The sequence below is a fragment of the Bacillus rossius genome, chromosome 1, assembly GCF_032445375.1.
Source record: "Bacillus rossius redtenbacheri isolate Brsri chromosome 1, Brsri_v3, whole genome shotgun sequence".
Lineage (NCBI taxonomy): Eukaryota > Metazoa > Arthropoda > Insecta > Phasmatodea > Bacillidae > Bacillus > Bacillus rossius.
The window spans coordinates 32,282,681-32,299,624 of record NC_086330.1 but is presented as its reverse complement, the minus strand read 5'-3'; the positions used below and the strand labels follow the sequence as shown (position 1 = coordinate 32,299,624).

Here is a 16,944-nt window from a genome sequence, read left to right as displayed (position 1 = left end):
ATAAGTTTTTGAAAATAATTCGATGTTCGATTCAAACTAAAAAAAAAAAAAAAAAAAAAAAACTGATCACACAGGCCTCACAAGATTGTACACGCATGCGTTTCCCATAACTAAAGCCCGCCGCACACGGTACAATATTCCTTACAATATTGTAAGCTAGGAGTCGTACTGGCCCTACTACTAGTTTCTTCACTCGAATTCAAACTGGATACTAGTAGCTGTACTAGCTGGGCTACTGGTTTTGCGTAATAAACTGCGTCCTATTTTCGTTGCTTGCTGTGTTCCAATATTTAAGGAGTGGCCAATCAGAACTCACGAAAACAGCACGAGGGGTTGTTTACACTTTTAAGCGCGCATGTCGTGATAAACATGGACGGAAATAAGTGGAATAGTGACCAACTCCTCGTTTTAATAAATGCATACAAAGAAGAGCCTTGTTTGTGTGCAGTAAAAAATGTGAATTATCATAATAAAAATTTGTTGTGGAGAATATTCTCTTAACAAAACTAGTAAGGCAGCTAGAATCGTGTGCAGCAGAAACTTGTAGCGCACCTAGTGTTTCAGCTGGTAGCCTACACAGTACAGAAACCAGTAAGCATTCTAGTAAGCAAACTAGTAGAAAATATTGTACCGTGTGCGGTGGGCTTGAGTAACAAGAAAGCAAATTAACTTTCAAACACTCGTCCACGGAAGCGTGTGGAGCACCTGGGCGAGGGAGAGGCCGATGGTGCCGGTGCCGCAGCACACGTCGAGGACGGCCGCGCCGGGTGCGGGGGCGGCCAGCTCCGCCACGGCCCCGTACAGCACCTCGGCCGCGGGCGTGTTCACCTGGAAGAAGGCCTGCGGGGAGACGCGGAACCTCAGCCCCGACAGCTCCTCCAAGACGTGCGTCTCCCCGAGGATGTGCTGCAGGGGCGGTGGCTCCTCCCCGGACATCCTGCACGCACACACACACACACACCATCCCATCAGGGGCCACCTGAACCCACCAACTCAAAAACAAAGTGTCAGCAGGTTTTTGTAGTTGAGGCTGGTGCTCCTACAGGCTACTGAAAAAATGAATTTTTAGTTAGATAGTTTGATTTCCATAGCTTTCATGGGTGATTTTCCCATGCTAAACTCTGTTGAGCTATTAACTAATGTACACATCCAATTTTATATATATATATATATATACACACACATACATATATATACACACACACATTATATATATATATATATATATATACATATATATATATATATATATATATACATATATATATCCAGTAAATTGCAAAAACCAAATTCCCCAACTTCTCATGCCTTTAGTCGATCTCACTGACTTGAAACCCTGCATAGTTTCCATATAGAATAATCAATACCCATTTAATGAACTTCTTTCCAGCAATGCTTAGTGTCATGACTTAATGATTCTACAATGTTATGAGAAAACTGTTCCAAGATAACAAAAATCCTAGAATCCATGCACTTGGCTCATAAATACTGTACTCAGACACAACAACACTACACGACACAAAGACTGAACCCCAATATACATAATACGTGTGTTACAGTTAAAGGATTAGCGATAAAAAATGGATCTATGTCTAATGGTTTCATTTAAATTTCCTGACTAATTGTTCAGATTGTTCCTAGTTTTTTCTACAATTTCAAAATTCCCTAACAATTTCAGGAATTTTCCTGATGGTGGACACCCTGAAACAAGTACAGTAAAATACTGTTCAGTTTCTCAAAGAACTTAGTAATGTCAACTTATTAACAGAGAAAACTTATCAAGAGGGTAAAATTATATGTAATTGTAGATCAAATGCTACATTTATAAATTTATTATACACAGAAACTTTTGAAGTGGGAATTTTTAAAGAGGGTTTTACTGTACATACAACATACAAAAAAATTGTTCTGAATATAATGCTACAAAGATACAAAGTGGGCAGGCTTAAAGTATGAGGTGTGTAGGCCTACATCAGCATTTATGATTTGGAAATCCATTTTAATATTTTGTTGCACCTGAAAAAATATCAATTTTGATCAAAATAATATTGTTGTTACAGCATGTCTGTAGCTTAGTTCGACCAAAGTCAAATTGCACAGAACAAACTCTAGTGATAGTTGTGAGGAACCCACGATTCTTACGTCTTCTTTATTAACTGCAAGTACAATGAGCTGACATTCCCCACTCGTTCAGGGCCGTCTTGGAAAAAGTTCCTGATGCCCGTCTTCAGCTCATCGATCGAGCTGTCGGGCAGCGACTGAGGATGGATCCCGACGATCAGCATCAGCTGACTGGTTCTGTGAGCGAGGCGCACAGTCAGCTGTCTCCAGTTGCCCTCCTGGGTCTCCGGGTTGTACACGCCCAGGTCTGATTGGCGCACAAACTGCTCGAACAACTAAACACAGGTCTAAGTGTGAACTTCAACCGGATGGATCACGTGATTTTTATGTAACATACAAATATTAAGAGAATCTTTCTCTTAGATCTGAAAAAATAAGGTCACGGTGCAAAGTTAGGCAAGAAAAATCAGAGAAAAACATCTGGGGGGGGGGGGGGGGTAATCAAATGGTACAACAGTTTCCTTTGCCTCATGTTACGACATTGCAAGTGGGTCTTACTGCTGGAGCAAGACAATTATAATTTGTCCAAGAAACTGGGGTATGGAGGTATAGTGTAACTTTAAACTCTTGTAAGTAAAGACAATCATTAGGTTAACTTAGTTTTTAAAACAAGAAATTTTGTAGTTGCTGTTATAATCTTAATACGTTCTGACTTCTTATACATGCTGCAACTTTAAAACAAAGAAATTTGTGATAAAAACTAAAAGTTTACAAATTTACTCATAACAATAAAAATAAATTCTAACTAAACAGCTGACCATATAACTGTTGATGTATACTTTTTTAAAGACTCAGCAAATGCATTTGGTTTTGAACATCTAAATACATGTCCCAAATAATATAATTTTTCAACAGGCTGAGAATAACCTCTAGCCTCTGCCAACCTCACCTTCATTAATTTCTTGTCATCAATAAACAATCATCAAAACAAAGGAAACTGAATTTCTCTGCATTAAATATCAAATAATGATAAGAAAGTTTGTGAAAAGCAATAATTATTTTTTAACACAAGTCACAAAAAAATAGAACCATTAAAATTTTTTTTAATTACAATATAAATTAAAATTATATTTTACTACTGACGTTACATGAATAACCGGATTTTTATTCATTTACAATGCAGTGAACATGAATAAACAAATATCATGAGTTTCTCCAACAATAATTTTGTCTTTGATATTCATAAAACAATCACCTTTTGACTTTAAATTAAAGAAGTACAGAAATTAAAATATAAAACTTTTTATCTCAAAAGGAATTAATTTATTAGTACCTTTAGTTACTTTTTGCCTGCACACATACCGTACCTGCTTTCATTACATTTAATACTGCTCACTAATTAATGTAAGTGTGCCAGAACACTAGCTCTACATGTTAATGCTGGCTAACACTGTACATTCGATACATGTATTGAAGGTAACTCGCAGTTAACTGTCTGTTGGCACCCTTGTCTTGAAAAATAATACCAAATCCTTCCTTTGCTTGCCATTTGGTGTGGTTTTCAGTTTGCCAATCGTTCCATGATGGGGAGGTAAAAAAAGCATTTTCTATTGCAGATATAGTTGAATTAATTTAATTTATAGCTAGGAATAAAAATAAAATTTTAAGTGGGGAAGGAATTGGACATAGGTATTTCCACACAACATCATCGTCACGAATCGTGAGAGAATTTTACATAAATGTGGCAGTGTGTCTTTAAAGACAAATAAAATTGAAGCACATCAAATTTGAAGAAAAATTGTTAACTTGGTTAAGCAAATGTGAGGATCAAAACTGCTCATCAGTGGTTTTAACGTTATATTTAGTATTTACATAGCTTGAAGAAGTGCATTGGTAAAAAAGGTTCAAACACTGACAAGTACTAAATTGATATTTCCTGCTTATAATGTTATGTATTTCCTTTTGCCCCCTTAATAAAAAAAAAAAGTTTCTACTGTACACTTTTATCTTCATTTATCCACCATCTAATGTCATGGTTACCACTCAAATCTCATATTTGTCTTGTGCTTAGAGGTAATACATTACTAGAAGCACCAGCGAGCATCACACTTACCATGCCCCTTCACTAAAAAAAAAAAAAACCTGACTAGGCCGGTCCTTTAAGAGATGACTGTGGTGTGTTTATATCTCTATAAGTATATGTTGTCTTTGACTATTCATATTTCAACATTCATTACCAAAATCCAGTAAAAATAAACAGAATTCTTTGCCAGTTTGAATGAAAACATCAGTATCTTAACAGATTTGTCAAAATCCACAAATGTAATTTAAATGATTGGGACAAACCTTTGCAACTTCTTTCATGCGTTGGGGTACATGCTTGAGACAGTCGACAGATCCCACGCCAGTAAAACCCCGCACATAACTGCCAACACGAAAACCAACAGTGGGTTCTCCTGTAACTTCATTAAGACCTGAAATAAAAACCCTACATAAGCAAAACTAGAACCCAAGTGATTAAAACTGTCATTCGAAAGGAAAGCTAAAAGTTTGAACCCTTCTCTGTCGCTTTCCGATCTTTTATCATGTCTACATCATGAGGTTAATTGACCTTTAGTTCCCATGCTCAGCAGGAAATACCCATTCCTGTCTCTTTCTCATAAATCAGGGCATTGCCTGTCTCTCTCTCTTTGCAACAACTCTTACAACCTAAGAATAAGGACACTTAACACAAACTATCAATTAAAAAAATAATAATAATAAAAAAAACACCAAGAAACCTTCATTTGGTTGCCTCTTAATGTAGCATATATGCTGGAATGGTTAAAAACTACTTTGAAGGGCTATTATCAAAATATGTAAAAAGATAATTTTAAACGCACTCACATATACATAGATAAAAATAACATTATGTCAGTAAATTTGTCTACAGTCACATTAAACACATTTGCATACAAAAATCAGCTATCATATTTTAAACCTCAAAAAAAGTCAACACATTTGCTTACAAAATTCAGCTAACATATCTTCAACCTTAAAAATAGTTAGAAAAATTCCAATACAATATATTCCGAAAAGAAGAGGGAGGTGTGGCCCTTTGCAATGCCACAAATGCAGTGTGTCAGCCCTAACAAAATAGTGGCCCGTGTAACTCACCCACAGTAAACTCGCACTTGTTACGATACCCGTCTTGCACCGGTGATGGTCTTATCGGCAGCAGTTCACAAGGTAGTCCTTCGTGCTTGGCTTTCTGGCTTTTGATCCACGGTGCCAGAGTGGGGTTAGCTTTCACAATATCTCGACTCAAGCTGAGCAACAGAGAACGCACTTTCTTCTGCTTGTCCTCCAGCTAACAAAAACAAACACAGCACTGTCTCTGATAGCTTCAAACTTAAAATCTGTGAATTTTACTTTTAATGTGTGTTCACCTGCTATGCTAATTTTTAACATTTTAATTTGTTTGCTGTGGTAACACTACGACATTTTTTGAAAATTAAATGTGTGAGAAAAGCATTTTTATTGTGATCAAGTTATTTATAAAAACAAAACCTACTGCAAAGAAAGCACGTTTAATTTAAAAGTAGGGTATAAAAAAGCTGGCCAATAAATTTTAAATTATTCAGTCATGCAAAAAAAAAACAAATATTATTCAATTTGAAATAGAACTAGAAAACGGTGTCCTGAAAATGAGCCGGAACTACCATCGTAGTACATGCTAACCATGAAAGAGTGTGAACTATCAAATATAGTTTACTCAGTACAAGACACACCATGCACATTTCATGCAATCGGTAAGCTATACACACTGATATTAGACTAGGTGCGCACACTCTATAAGGGCATCAACGTAACCAAACAGGAATGACGCCAATGAGCGCTAGCTACATTATTATAAATATTGTAATAGGACAATATGGGAAACTCTGGCCAATTAGCATTGACGAAGAACGAGACCCTTTACGGCATTGCTTTCTAGATATTTTCCACTCCACACCACCAGGTTCGCTGACATCACTTGTCTTGCTTATTTCTAACCAGTTTTCCATATTGTCCCTATTACAATATTATATTTGATTATTATACGTGCTATAAAGCCGTGACAAAGACGAACAGATAAAAGATACAATGTTTGAAAAGTCTTTAAAAAACATTTACACATCGGTAACTTCGTATTTCTGTTAATTAAATAAGCTGTAATATCCTAATGAATAATGGATTTCTACTTCAAAATACATTATTTTGTATGGGAAAAGTTTATGGGCAAGAACTTACATGAGAAAAAATAATGTATAACTTATTGAAAAAATGGTGGGATCGAACTGTTTGACTGTATTTGATGGGAAATCATATTGTGCGAGTACATCTTAAATGAGTTTAACTATAATTATATTACTATATTTTCCCATTAAAAGTTCCAAACTGCCTGCCAGCAACTTTAAAACCATTTACTGTTGCACAGTGCTTTATCCTGTCGTTTGCTACCCACACATAGCATTCGGAATCTAACAGCAGAACCAAAAACATCATGCAATTTATATGAGAGATCTTTTTTTTCTAATATAACAGTGAGATAATTAATGCGATTAAACATGGTAACACACCCAAATAACCATTATTGTATGAAACATAATGAGGAATTCAAAGAGGAATAGAATAACTGGTAATCTGTAACTTCTCTACCACGTAATATTTAATAATATAAAAATTTTAAGTTTTAGCAGAGGCATAATGTGAAAAATAGCACACATTAACATTTTGATTGGAGTAAGCTTCTGATGCTCATTCTGGTAAAAAATTGCAAGCAACTTGAAAACAGCCTGTAATACACCTGTTGCTAGTGATGTGGTGTCATAGCAAGCATTCAAATTTAATGCCTTTTTGATGAAAAGAAAACCTCTCAACAAGAAAGCAAAAATGTTTCAGCTTAGCTGGATGGAATCTGCAAGCATTTCAGTGTTATCTTTCAGCCAACTTCCTGGGAAACACCGCAGAAAATTTTTTACTATCACAAAATGTTGACTGCAGAAAACAACACTACCTGTTGACAGTAAGTAACATTCCATAAGGGAGTAGTTGAGTCACGAAGTCTTTCCTCCAGACTCTTCTCATCATCCACCTTCAGCTTCTTGGCTTCACCCCCATCCACGTTGTCCTCCATTTCATGGTTCCTTTTATTGACCAATGGATCTGGAGCAGGTTTGGCTTCCTGTCGGCAATACGAAGAACAGGAGTTTTAATGCATAGATAACTGCTGAAAATAGGTGGGCAATGGCTTAATCTATACTAATATTATAAAGCTGAGTAGTTTGTTTGTTTGAACGCGCTAATCTCAGAAACCACTGGTCCGATTTGAAAAATTCTTTCAGTGTTGGATAGTACATTTATCGAGGAAGGCTATAGGCTATATTATATTATCAATAACATTAGGGATCCTTACTAAAAGTCCAATTTAGAATAAAATGCGTTGGAGGGGGTTAGATACAACATGCAGTACACGCACAAAGTGTGTGTTGACAATGCCGCAGGCGCTAGAAGTTTATTTCCTATTGCCTATTAACATTGTTGCCACGCACTAGATGCCTTATCATTCTTAATTTTCCCATACAAGTAAAAAACACCTGTGTGATATTAACAATGAAGCAATTAGTACCTTTATAAGAGTTCAATTAGTATTTAAATACTTTTTATCACTTTAAATCGCAAACCTAAACTATTGTTTTTTTTTCCTCTCTCTGTGTTTAATTTGTTTTTTATTGCCCTTTTTTCCGAGTATATATATTTTACAGGCTTGAAACTTCACAGTAATGTTCCTTATGTTACGCAGGATGACATTTTCCGAAAATTAGATCCCATGGGTGGTTAAAACCAGGCAACAGTGGGTACTTTGTCTGAATGAGAACAGGATTTTGCATTGTTCATGCCTTCTGCGTATCCATGGCAACGGGCATCGCGCGGCAGTGGCGTACCCACAAGGAGGGGCATGTATAATGAGCAGCGCAAGAGTGATCTGCCTGTAGACTGCCGTAGCGAAGTACGGGTACATCAGTTGTACGTTGCGTGCACGAGTCGGGAAACCATCGGTGCTCTTCATTTTCTCTCCGGTACATTATGCAGCATTGTAATAAATTTTCGCTGAATTTTTTTATTTACCATTACTGTAAATGGGAGATGTGGCTTAATTTTTTTCCATTAGTATAGCCATGCGAAGCCGGGTCGGGCAGCAAGTTTGTCAATAAGCAAGAAAAGTGAGATGTAATTGTCGCAGTCAAGAGACCCTCATGTGGTCTGAGCTCACAATTGAAGGTTCGCTGAAGGCTTCCCCACACTTGCAAAGTTTCACATAAACAATGGGCATACAAGGAAAAACCACTAAATTTCATAAACATGGGCGTAGAAGGGAAATCCACTAAGTCCAGGTTTTTATTTTATCAGATTTGTTTGGGTGATGGCTTGGCAGGTGTCAACAATTTTCTGTGCAAATTATAGATAGGAATAAAGACATATATTTTTTCATAAATTCGGTTTATGGAAATGGGTTTCCTTTGTATGCCCATGAAATCTCACTCACTCTCACTCACTCACTGACACACACATACATACACATTGGAACAGTAACATTCAATTACATAAAGCATTCAAACCCTTCCCCAAAACAAAACACAGTTGAAGATATGAACTCAAAAATGTTTGAAACTTTGTCACACTGCCACTTTAATTATTTGGCTCTGAACTGTGAGCTGGTCCAAAGTCTGAACTCTTTATTAGAACATAGAAACACAAAACAAAAATTATTTTTAAAATTAATTACACTGCAAATTTAACATGGCCCGATTTTGGTGGTTACCTTGATATTATGTACTTGAAACAAATTATAGTTAAATTATATTAATAAATGTTGCATGATGAAACTGTTTAAAAGCTTATTAATTTGTTTTTTCACTATATACTTTGATATGCGAAAAGGGTGTTGGGGTAAACTTTATTAGTACAATTAATTTAGTTTTTAAAAGATTGATTGTGTTGATAACATTTTTTTTCCCTCTAGATACATCTCTGAATATTAATTCCATCAAACATTGAATACATTTTACTGTCGTCATATAGACAGGAAATAATGCTAAATAACTTTAATGTAATGAGCATGGTAATGATAGTTATTTTTTCACTTTTCAGTGACATATAATAATTTCATAACCACCCAGCTATAGCTGACAAACTTTATCGGAAGTAGTTTCACTGTGAAGCTTTAATGATCCAGTTACTAACCAAAAGGCTCTGCCAAGAGACACTAAATAGAATTTGGACCCAAGTGGAACATCACACAGTCTTTTCTTCTCCAAATCTTTGTTACATGTGGAGATTCCTGACCGGCTGCACTCGCTGCAGTACCAGTGGTAGTTTCAGATAATGGCAGATTAAAATAAATATTATCTGCTTATTTAATTTGTTATTACTATATGTTGGCAAACCTTTACACAAAAAAAAACTATAACATGATGTACATAAAAATTTCTAATTTCCCTTACTTTTTTTAAATTTACATTTTTTTGACTTTTCAGAAAGAAAGAAAATTCAGCATGCAACATCCCAGAGCCTATTTATCTCTATTTCTCTACTTTCGTTTTGTATTTAACCGAACCTTACATATGCCTTTTTATAGTGTGCATGACTATTCACTTAAACACCATCTAAAAAAAATGCTTACACACACTGGGTAATGGCAGTCTAGAGAGTGCCACTTTTCTCTCGAATTTCTATCACCGGGAAATTTCCATCATTTCCCAGGATTTATAGTATTTTCCATGACTTTATCGACTAATTGCAGCTGCTCTGACTTTCTAGTATGTGGACCCTACCCCGTAAGAGCAATTTAACTCACAAGAGTGTGTTCTCAGATGTCAACTGAACAAGGTGTGAGGGTTGACAGAGAGAGGGGCTGAAAACAGATTAAACCTCTGGCTTGACTGGGATGCACGAATCAGGCAGCACCAACATTGGTTGATTGGTTAATGGGAACGTAGCTCTCTGCTGATATCTGCGTGTATAGTTGTTACCGTGACAAACTGACAAGTGTCATTTAAGCCGTGTGTGTGTGTGTATGTGTGTGTGTGTGTATATATATATATATATCCTGCATATCTCTGCAACTGAAGTGAGAGCAGTATCCTGAAACATTCCTTCCATTTAATAAATGCAGGTTTTTATTTGAGTCAGGGAGGAGGCGGTGGAAATTTCAAACCAAATAACTGGTTCTTTAAAGATTTATAATTCAATTTTGCTTGCAAAAGTGCAACCATACTATTCACAATAATACACGCAATACTCCAACAAGTTTCCAACTAGCTCAGATTATCTTTCATGCAGTTGCTACGCGCTGGCTACTTACAAAAGCTTGCAGCACACTGCCTTTCCAGGTGTGGCCATTCAGAGCCACTATGGCAGCCTGCCTGTCGGCGTCGCTGCGGAAACACACGTACAACCAATTGCTCCTCTTCTTCGGTGGCTTGATCTTGTTCGAGCCCAGCTGCAGCTTGCTGTTCAGGAGTTTCTTAAGCTCCTGCCAAACAATCACATAGCCACAACCACTTAGTGTGCGAGTCAGAGCCTTAACTGATTTAACCATTCGGTAAAAGAAATTTCAGAGGTCTGTGACCATAGCAAGAAGCAAAGTTGAGGTCGGGATGGCAGCACCTCTCCACTGATGTCTACATCTACTGTATCATCCAACTTGTAACATGCCCCCCATCTTTTATGGGTATTTTTTTTTTGAGGAATAAATATGTTTTGTCAGTGAGGCAGGTTTATGAGCTGATTATATAGTTGAAGGTTATGTAGACCTAGTTTTGACGAGTATTTTTATTGACAGTATTATTCTTGTCAGTAATTTTGATATTTAATTATTATTTTCAGAAAAACCATTTAACAATATTTTTCTGGTTTTCACTTTGTTCACTAGGTAATTTATGTATGTGCTTTTTTCAGTATTTCATTCACTTAAAATATTGTTTTTATGCCTATATTCATACGTTTGTATTTATTTGGAATCTATAATGGTAGTTCTAGAACACTGTGTACTGTGCTGGTAAAATGGAGGAATGAGACAAGGTGGCACCAGTTTTTTTTTAGACTTTTTTTTAGTACCAAGACTTTCTGGTATGTAATTCTCATAATGGGAAAATTGGCTGCTATCACTCCCAGGAGACGGTAAAATTATCATGTAGTTGCACCAGCCAATCAGAGAAGACTGATTTTTCGTGTTTTATTTTTTGCAGGAAAAGCCTTGTTGCGAAGGTTGAGAAATTTGTTATACTGTTGTGTCTTTGTGAGAGCTGTGTTGTGATTGGTCTGTGAGGTCATGCACCTGCCCCCTCCCTGCGTGGTGGACGTAGTTGCGTAGACTCGTCTTTAGTCAGTCGAGTGCTGAGCCGAGAGGTCCTGCCATTTGGCAGATAACAAATAACACTTTAGGAGCAGATAATTTAACGTCTGGGGTTGGGGCCATGTCGCAAATAATGTAATAAAGTCATTGCAATATATTTTTTTTCAGACTTCTAGTTTAGAAATTAAGTCCCAGATGTGAAATGCAGGCCCGGATGGTCAGTGGGTCCACCGAGACTTAGTTCCCATGTTGTTTTATACTTAGACTGCGAATTCGTTAGGGACATTATTTCATGCAGGCACAGGACTGCGAGTTGCAATCGGTGAGTGAGTGTTTTTCCTTTGCATGAATTGTGTGACATAGAAGATTACAAAGTGAGAAGAATAACATTCAAAATTCAGTTCAAACCCTTTTAATTACATTCAACCAGAACAGTTTTTGAATTATTTTGTAATCATTAACAAAATTTTATACCCAACTACCTGCATCAGTAGTCAAGATAATTCGCTAGTGTTCTTCTGTATGTGCAACGAATAGTCGTCGTCTTGGTTGGGCATGATTGTGACTTGTCAAAAACTCTGATAGGTCTATACCTTTTGAAAGTTTAATTAAATTTGATAAAATTTTGTCCTAACATCCCGTCGACAGCAAGGCCATTCGAAACAGTAACAGGCAGCACAGATCGATTCATTTCACCACCTCGCTTCATACTTTTTTTTTTTTCTTTTTCAAAATCACTAACATTTTAAAGTATTTTATATAATTTTCTATCAAACTTTATCTTTTCTTTTTATTTTTTACTTACATCCTGGCCAAAAGTTATGCCACAGGTGTCATTTGAAGTCCCTTTTTTTTTCCGTTATAAATAGATTTAAATAATAAAAAAATAGATGCTAATTTAAAATTAAAAATTTTATTTTTTAAATAATTAATACAATTATAGTAAATATCTTCACGAGGACTGACCTAGTGATTTATGTTAGCTGGGTACAAAAAAAAAGGGGGAGGGGGATATTCCCCGCTCCCCAAAAATCTTAAAACATATCATTCCCACCAACAAAAGGAAAGAATTTGAAAGCAAACACCAGGCAATTAATTAGGTTCCTCCCGCACCCTCCTGAAAAATGAAATCCTCCACACCCTCCTAGAATAAACAAAAATTAGCAAACATTTATGGTTTGAAATTAATTCAATAACTGATCCACAATAAAACAAATTAAATTTTTTTTCTGATCTATGCACTTTGATGCAATTATTTGCCTGGAAATAACATTCTTTGAATTTCAAACATTAAATTAAAAGATACACTAATTTATGATTTGGATTAAGTTTTGGTTATATGCTACTTAATTCCATTATATAACTTGCATTTCAGTGTTATGCTGTGTTTTGACATGATTTGTCCTTAACTATAAGCAATAGTGTCAGCAGATTTGTCTAGTTTAACACAAGATCCAATCAGGATTTAGATTATTTGCATGGTATTCAATGAATTACACTGAAATTTCTTTGTTAAAAAACCCCTTTTAATACCAAATGCACATTAATTCATGAGTTTCTGCTATCCTATACTTTATATGAGTTATAATGCTAAGTAAGTTATTTAAACAAATAGATGAATTAAAGAATGGTTCACAAATGAAAAAAAAAAGTGAAATTGTAAAATAAAAACATAATTATGTACTACCTAATGTTAATTCCTTGGTTCAGTATAGAGATGGGAAAACAAGCTTAGAAATAACATATTCCCGAAAATGATGGTGTTTCCTTATAATTTCTGAAACTTTGGTACATTCTGCTGCCGTAGTACCACCCAATAAATATTTTTTATGAAATACTTACACTGTTATCTAACAAAAAAATATAAAATGTGATATTGTGTAAGCTTTCTTATAGCATATTAATTTTTTTCCAAGGATTGAAATGCATGCAAAATTGGATGTTGGTATGTATGACGCCGATAAACTCAGACACAGTTTGACAAACTCTGCCACAAAGCTGGCACATCAAAATGGTTTTTTTTTTTTTTTTTTCCCATGGAGAATGTTTTCATACTATCTGTTGTTTGTAACTCACCACTAGATGGCACTGCTGTGCATCAACTTCTACACTGTTCAACTGATTGCCATGAAAATTTATATATATACCTATATTTTTTTAATTCAGAAAATATTCTCGCGGTATACATTTAACAATAACTCGCTACTAAATAGTGCTGCAGCAGATAAACTTCTATTACATTCAACCGATAGCTATAACAATTGGTATATTGCTATGTTTACTGTCCTTAATCCTCAATAACAACAAATAGTGATTAGTAATTGGTGAGTGAGATAAAATGGAATATCATTACTGTCTGAAATGCTGGACATCAATGTAAATAATCATTATTCTTTGTTTATAAACATTTGTGTTGACTATTTTTGGACTACTGGACATAGATATGAATAACCATTATTCTTTTGTTTATAAACAAATGACACTTGTCAAATATCTTTGGAAGTCTCATCCGTCAATAAACATTAAATATTGGAAATTATTTTAAATGCCATGCAAAAAATTGAACACTGGAAGATCAACCAGAAATGTGCAGCAACTGTCAGCCAGTAGAGCTGATGAAACATCTGAAGTGTTAGAAGCACGCCGAAAAACTAACCGGATAAGAGCCTGTAATTCAATTATTATTTTTAAATATGTGTGTAATTTATCATATATTTATACCAATAAAAAAAATACTATCTTATCAATATTAGTAATCTTTAATTTTTAACAATTTTTCTAAAATGCTTTATAGATTCTAGATAACATACAAACCAACGATTTTGGAAATTCAAAAAGGGGTGGGTGTGGGTGTGTGTGTGTGAGTGTGTGAGTGTGTGTGTGTGTGTGTGTGTGTGTGAGAGTGTGTGAGTGTGTGAGTGTGTGTGTGTGTGAGACTAAACTAGTTTTATTAATAGTTTTGTTAATACACACCTTGTTAGGTATTACAAAATACCAAAATTATAGTCCTTTTAGGTTTGATTAATGCAGTGAGAATAATATTAATATATTTATTTCTTTGGAGAAAGACACAAGTTCATGTTGTGAAAGACTATATTAAATATCCCCACTAAAAAAGGTATCATTGCATGTGACTGCATGGTACCCTTTCTCTGCCTATACCTGCTAAGAATTACAAGCAAAAACAAACTTGAGAGACCTTACTCCGATTCCATAGAACTTTGGAAGACCACGTATTTCAATCTTGAACTTCTCTGACGAGAAACCACAGCGGTCCAGATAGGCATAAGGATCGCTGGTGAGCTCCACCTTCTTTTCATCACGTATGTTTTGATCTTCTAGATTTTGATCAGTAATAGGTGTAATACATGTTTCTTGTACGGCTGATTCTGACATCATCTGTGACATCTCTAGAACTGTTCCTGCGAACCAACAAAAAAAATACTTCAGTGGTTCCAAAACATCCTAATGGGGCAAGGAGTAGAGACCAGCCATAACCAGTACATAATATGATTCTACCAACTTATATAATGTTACGATAAATTATGAAAGAAGCAGTTTATTGGAAATAAGTTGAATAAAGAAAAAATAATTTTTTTTTATCATTATCTAAAATCAATAATGTTTGCAATAGTGTGTGCTATAATGTAGACTACAATACCTAAGAGATTGTTATTCACATTCTATAATTAACTAAACATGTCAATGTATGGGATACCAAATGGGTAGAAATGATCAAAGATAAATCAGAAATTAATAAAATGATTGACATTTGATAGACTTTTGACATTATTTGTTTTACGTGTTTATTAGACATTTTAATATTAAATAAAAGTACATAATTCAAATATTTGTATATATTTTACAATCATGTATTTTATTGGCGTTTTTAGTTGATTACAGTTGTCGAAACTGATACTTTAAACTTAAGGGGCCTGCTTACCTATGCAAACATATGGTGTGCAGAGTTCAGAAGAAACTATGCGATTTTAAAACTGCTCAAGGTGTCAAAATGGTTTCTGTTTACAGAAAACATTAAAAAATATGCTGAGGGTAGATGGGTAGTTGTTTTTTGTATTTTGTTTTTAAACTGTATTTTAGGAGAGTGAAAAGAGCTAAAACGTGCATTTTCAGAATAATTTTGGACATGAAATGCCCGGTAAAGATCCATGAGAGTATCCAAGGACCTCACATTACACCTTTATCTTAATTTCCTGCTATCTAATGTAATGGTTTTGCTCAAATTTCATATTGTTCTATGCTTGACGAGAAGACTCTGCACTTGTTCAAAGTTCAGTCTTGCACTAGTAACACCAGCGAGTGTTGAACTTATATCCTGACTCGCTAACACAGATGCACCCATAACTAGGCTGGAACTTTACACAGTTCAAATACACACACATGGTACAACAGCTGGCAGTATTACCTAAATTACACCAAACACAAGAAAAAATTCATTCAATTAAAAACTCTCACCTATATAGTACGGATGTACAGAGCTTTTGCTGCAGTATATAAATAACAAAACATGATTTAGGCTTACAATTAAACTACTTATTCAATGTTTTAATCACATTAAATACATTCTTCATATTTACCCTGGAAGAAAGGAGGAAGGTGGAAAGGCTGGTGAGAATGAATAAGGTAATTTGTGGTGGGGAAGGGGGCTGGGGAAAGCTGCGAGCTAGGTTGCACAGAGGGCTGTATCGAGGAAGGAGGGATCATGAGTGGAAGATTCAGAGGGAATGGAGATGGACAGAGAGGAAGGCAGGTATTCCTTGTGAGGACGGGGCGAGAGTGGAACGAGCTTGAGGGGAGGACACTGGATTTGGGAGGAGGGAAGGACTTACGAAGGAGGCTCCAGAGGGGGATGAGTGAGGGTAGTTGGGGGGTGGGAACTCCTTGCCACCGGGCGGAAGCCCAATTGCAGGTGTAAATAAATTATTATTATTATAATAAAGAAGTAAAAACCATATATTCCACATCTCCATTTATAGGATAAAATATGAAATTATTTTTCTAGGACTTCGCGAAATTGCTTGGAACGCGTGCACGAGCGAACGTAAAAACCGTAAACGAATTGTATTACCACAACGCTCTCTTAGGAAATGATTTAAAAAAAAAGTTAGGGAACGCGAAAACAAAACAAAAAAGTTGGATTTTAACTTTTTATTTCTTTTCATAAAAGTGGCTTCCCTATAGAATTACCTATTACTACAAAATTATAAGTACAATGTTTACGAATATTAGAGGTTACACTTCTGGATACTCCATACACCTTCCACTTTACCATGTGAAGACTAGAGATTCACCAAATTACTGCAAATAACATCCATAAAAAAATATCATAACTAATAAAAACCAAAGATATAAAATCTTAAAAAATTAATTACTAATGTAAAATAAATTATTTCCACCTACAACAGAAGGAACACATGATTGCAGACGATACAGGTTATTACAGATCAGGATCTCCCATAGAGATGGAGGGTTTTGAGACAGTC

General features: G+C 35.4%; 1 protein-coding gene across 3 annotated transcripts in view; it reads right to left on the bottom strand.

Annotated features, from left to right (window-relative positions):
* Window positions 1-16,944, bottom strand: part of LOC134534004 (tRNA (uracil-5-)-methyltransferase homolog A-like) — a 42,355-nt gene extending 25,411 nt beyond the window's left edge. Inside the window, exons 1-8 of one of the 3 annotated variants that reach the window (XM_063371902.1) lie at window positions 16,862-16,944; window positions 14,645-14,862; window positions 10,448-10,618; window positions 7,100-7,267; window positions 5,218-5,410; window positions 4,408-4,535; window positions 2,143-2,396; window positions 706-937 (exon numbers count right to left, since the gene is read on the bottom strand). In XM_063371902.1, the coding sequence (XP_063227972.1) occupies window positions 706-937; window positions 2,143-2,396; window positions 4,408-4,535; window positions 5,218-5,410; window positions 7,100-7,267; window positions 10,448-10,618; window positions 14,645-14,848 (1,350 nt within the window). In that variant the 5' untranslated portion in view covers window positions 14,849-14,862; window positions 16,862-16,944. Of the gene's footprint in view, window positions 1-705; window positions 938-2,142; window positions 2,397-4,407; window positions 4,536-5,217; window positions 5,411-7,099; window positions 7,268-10,447; window positions 10,619-14,644; window positions 14,863-15,916; window positions 15,941-16,730 lie in introns of those variants that run through there. The other 2 variants (XM_063371904.1, XM_063371896.1) reach the window with 2 other exon arrangements.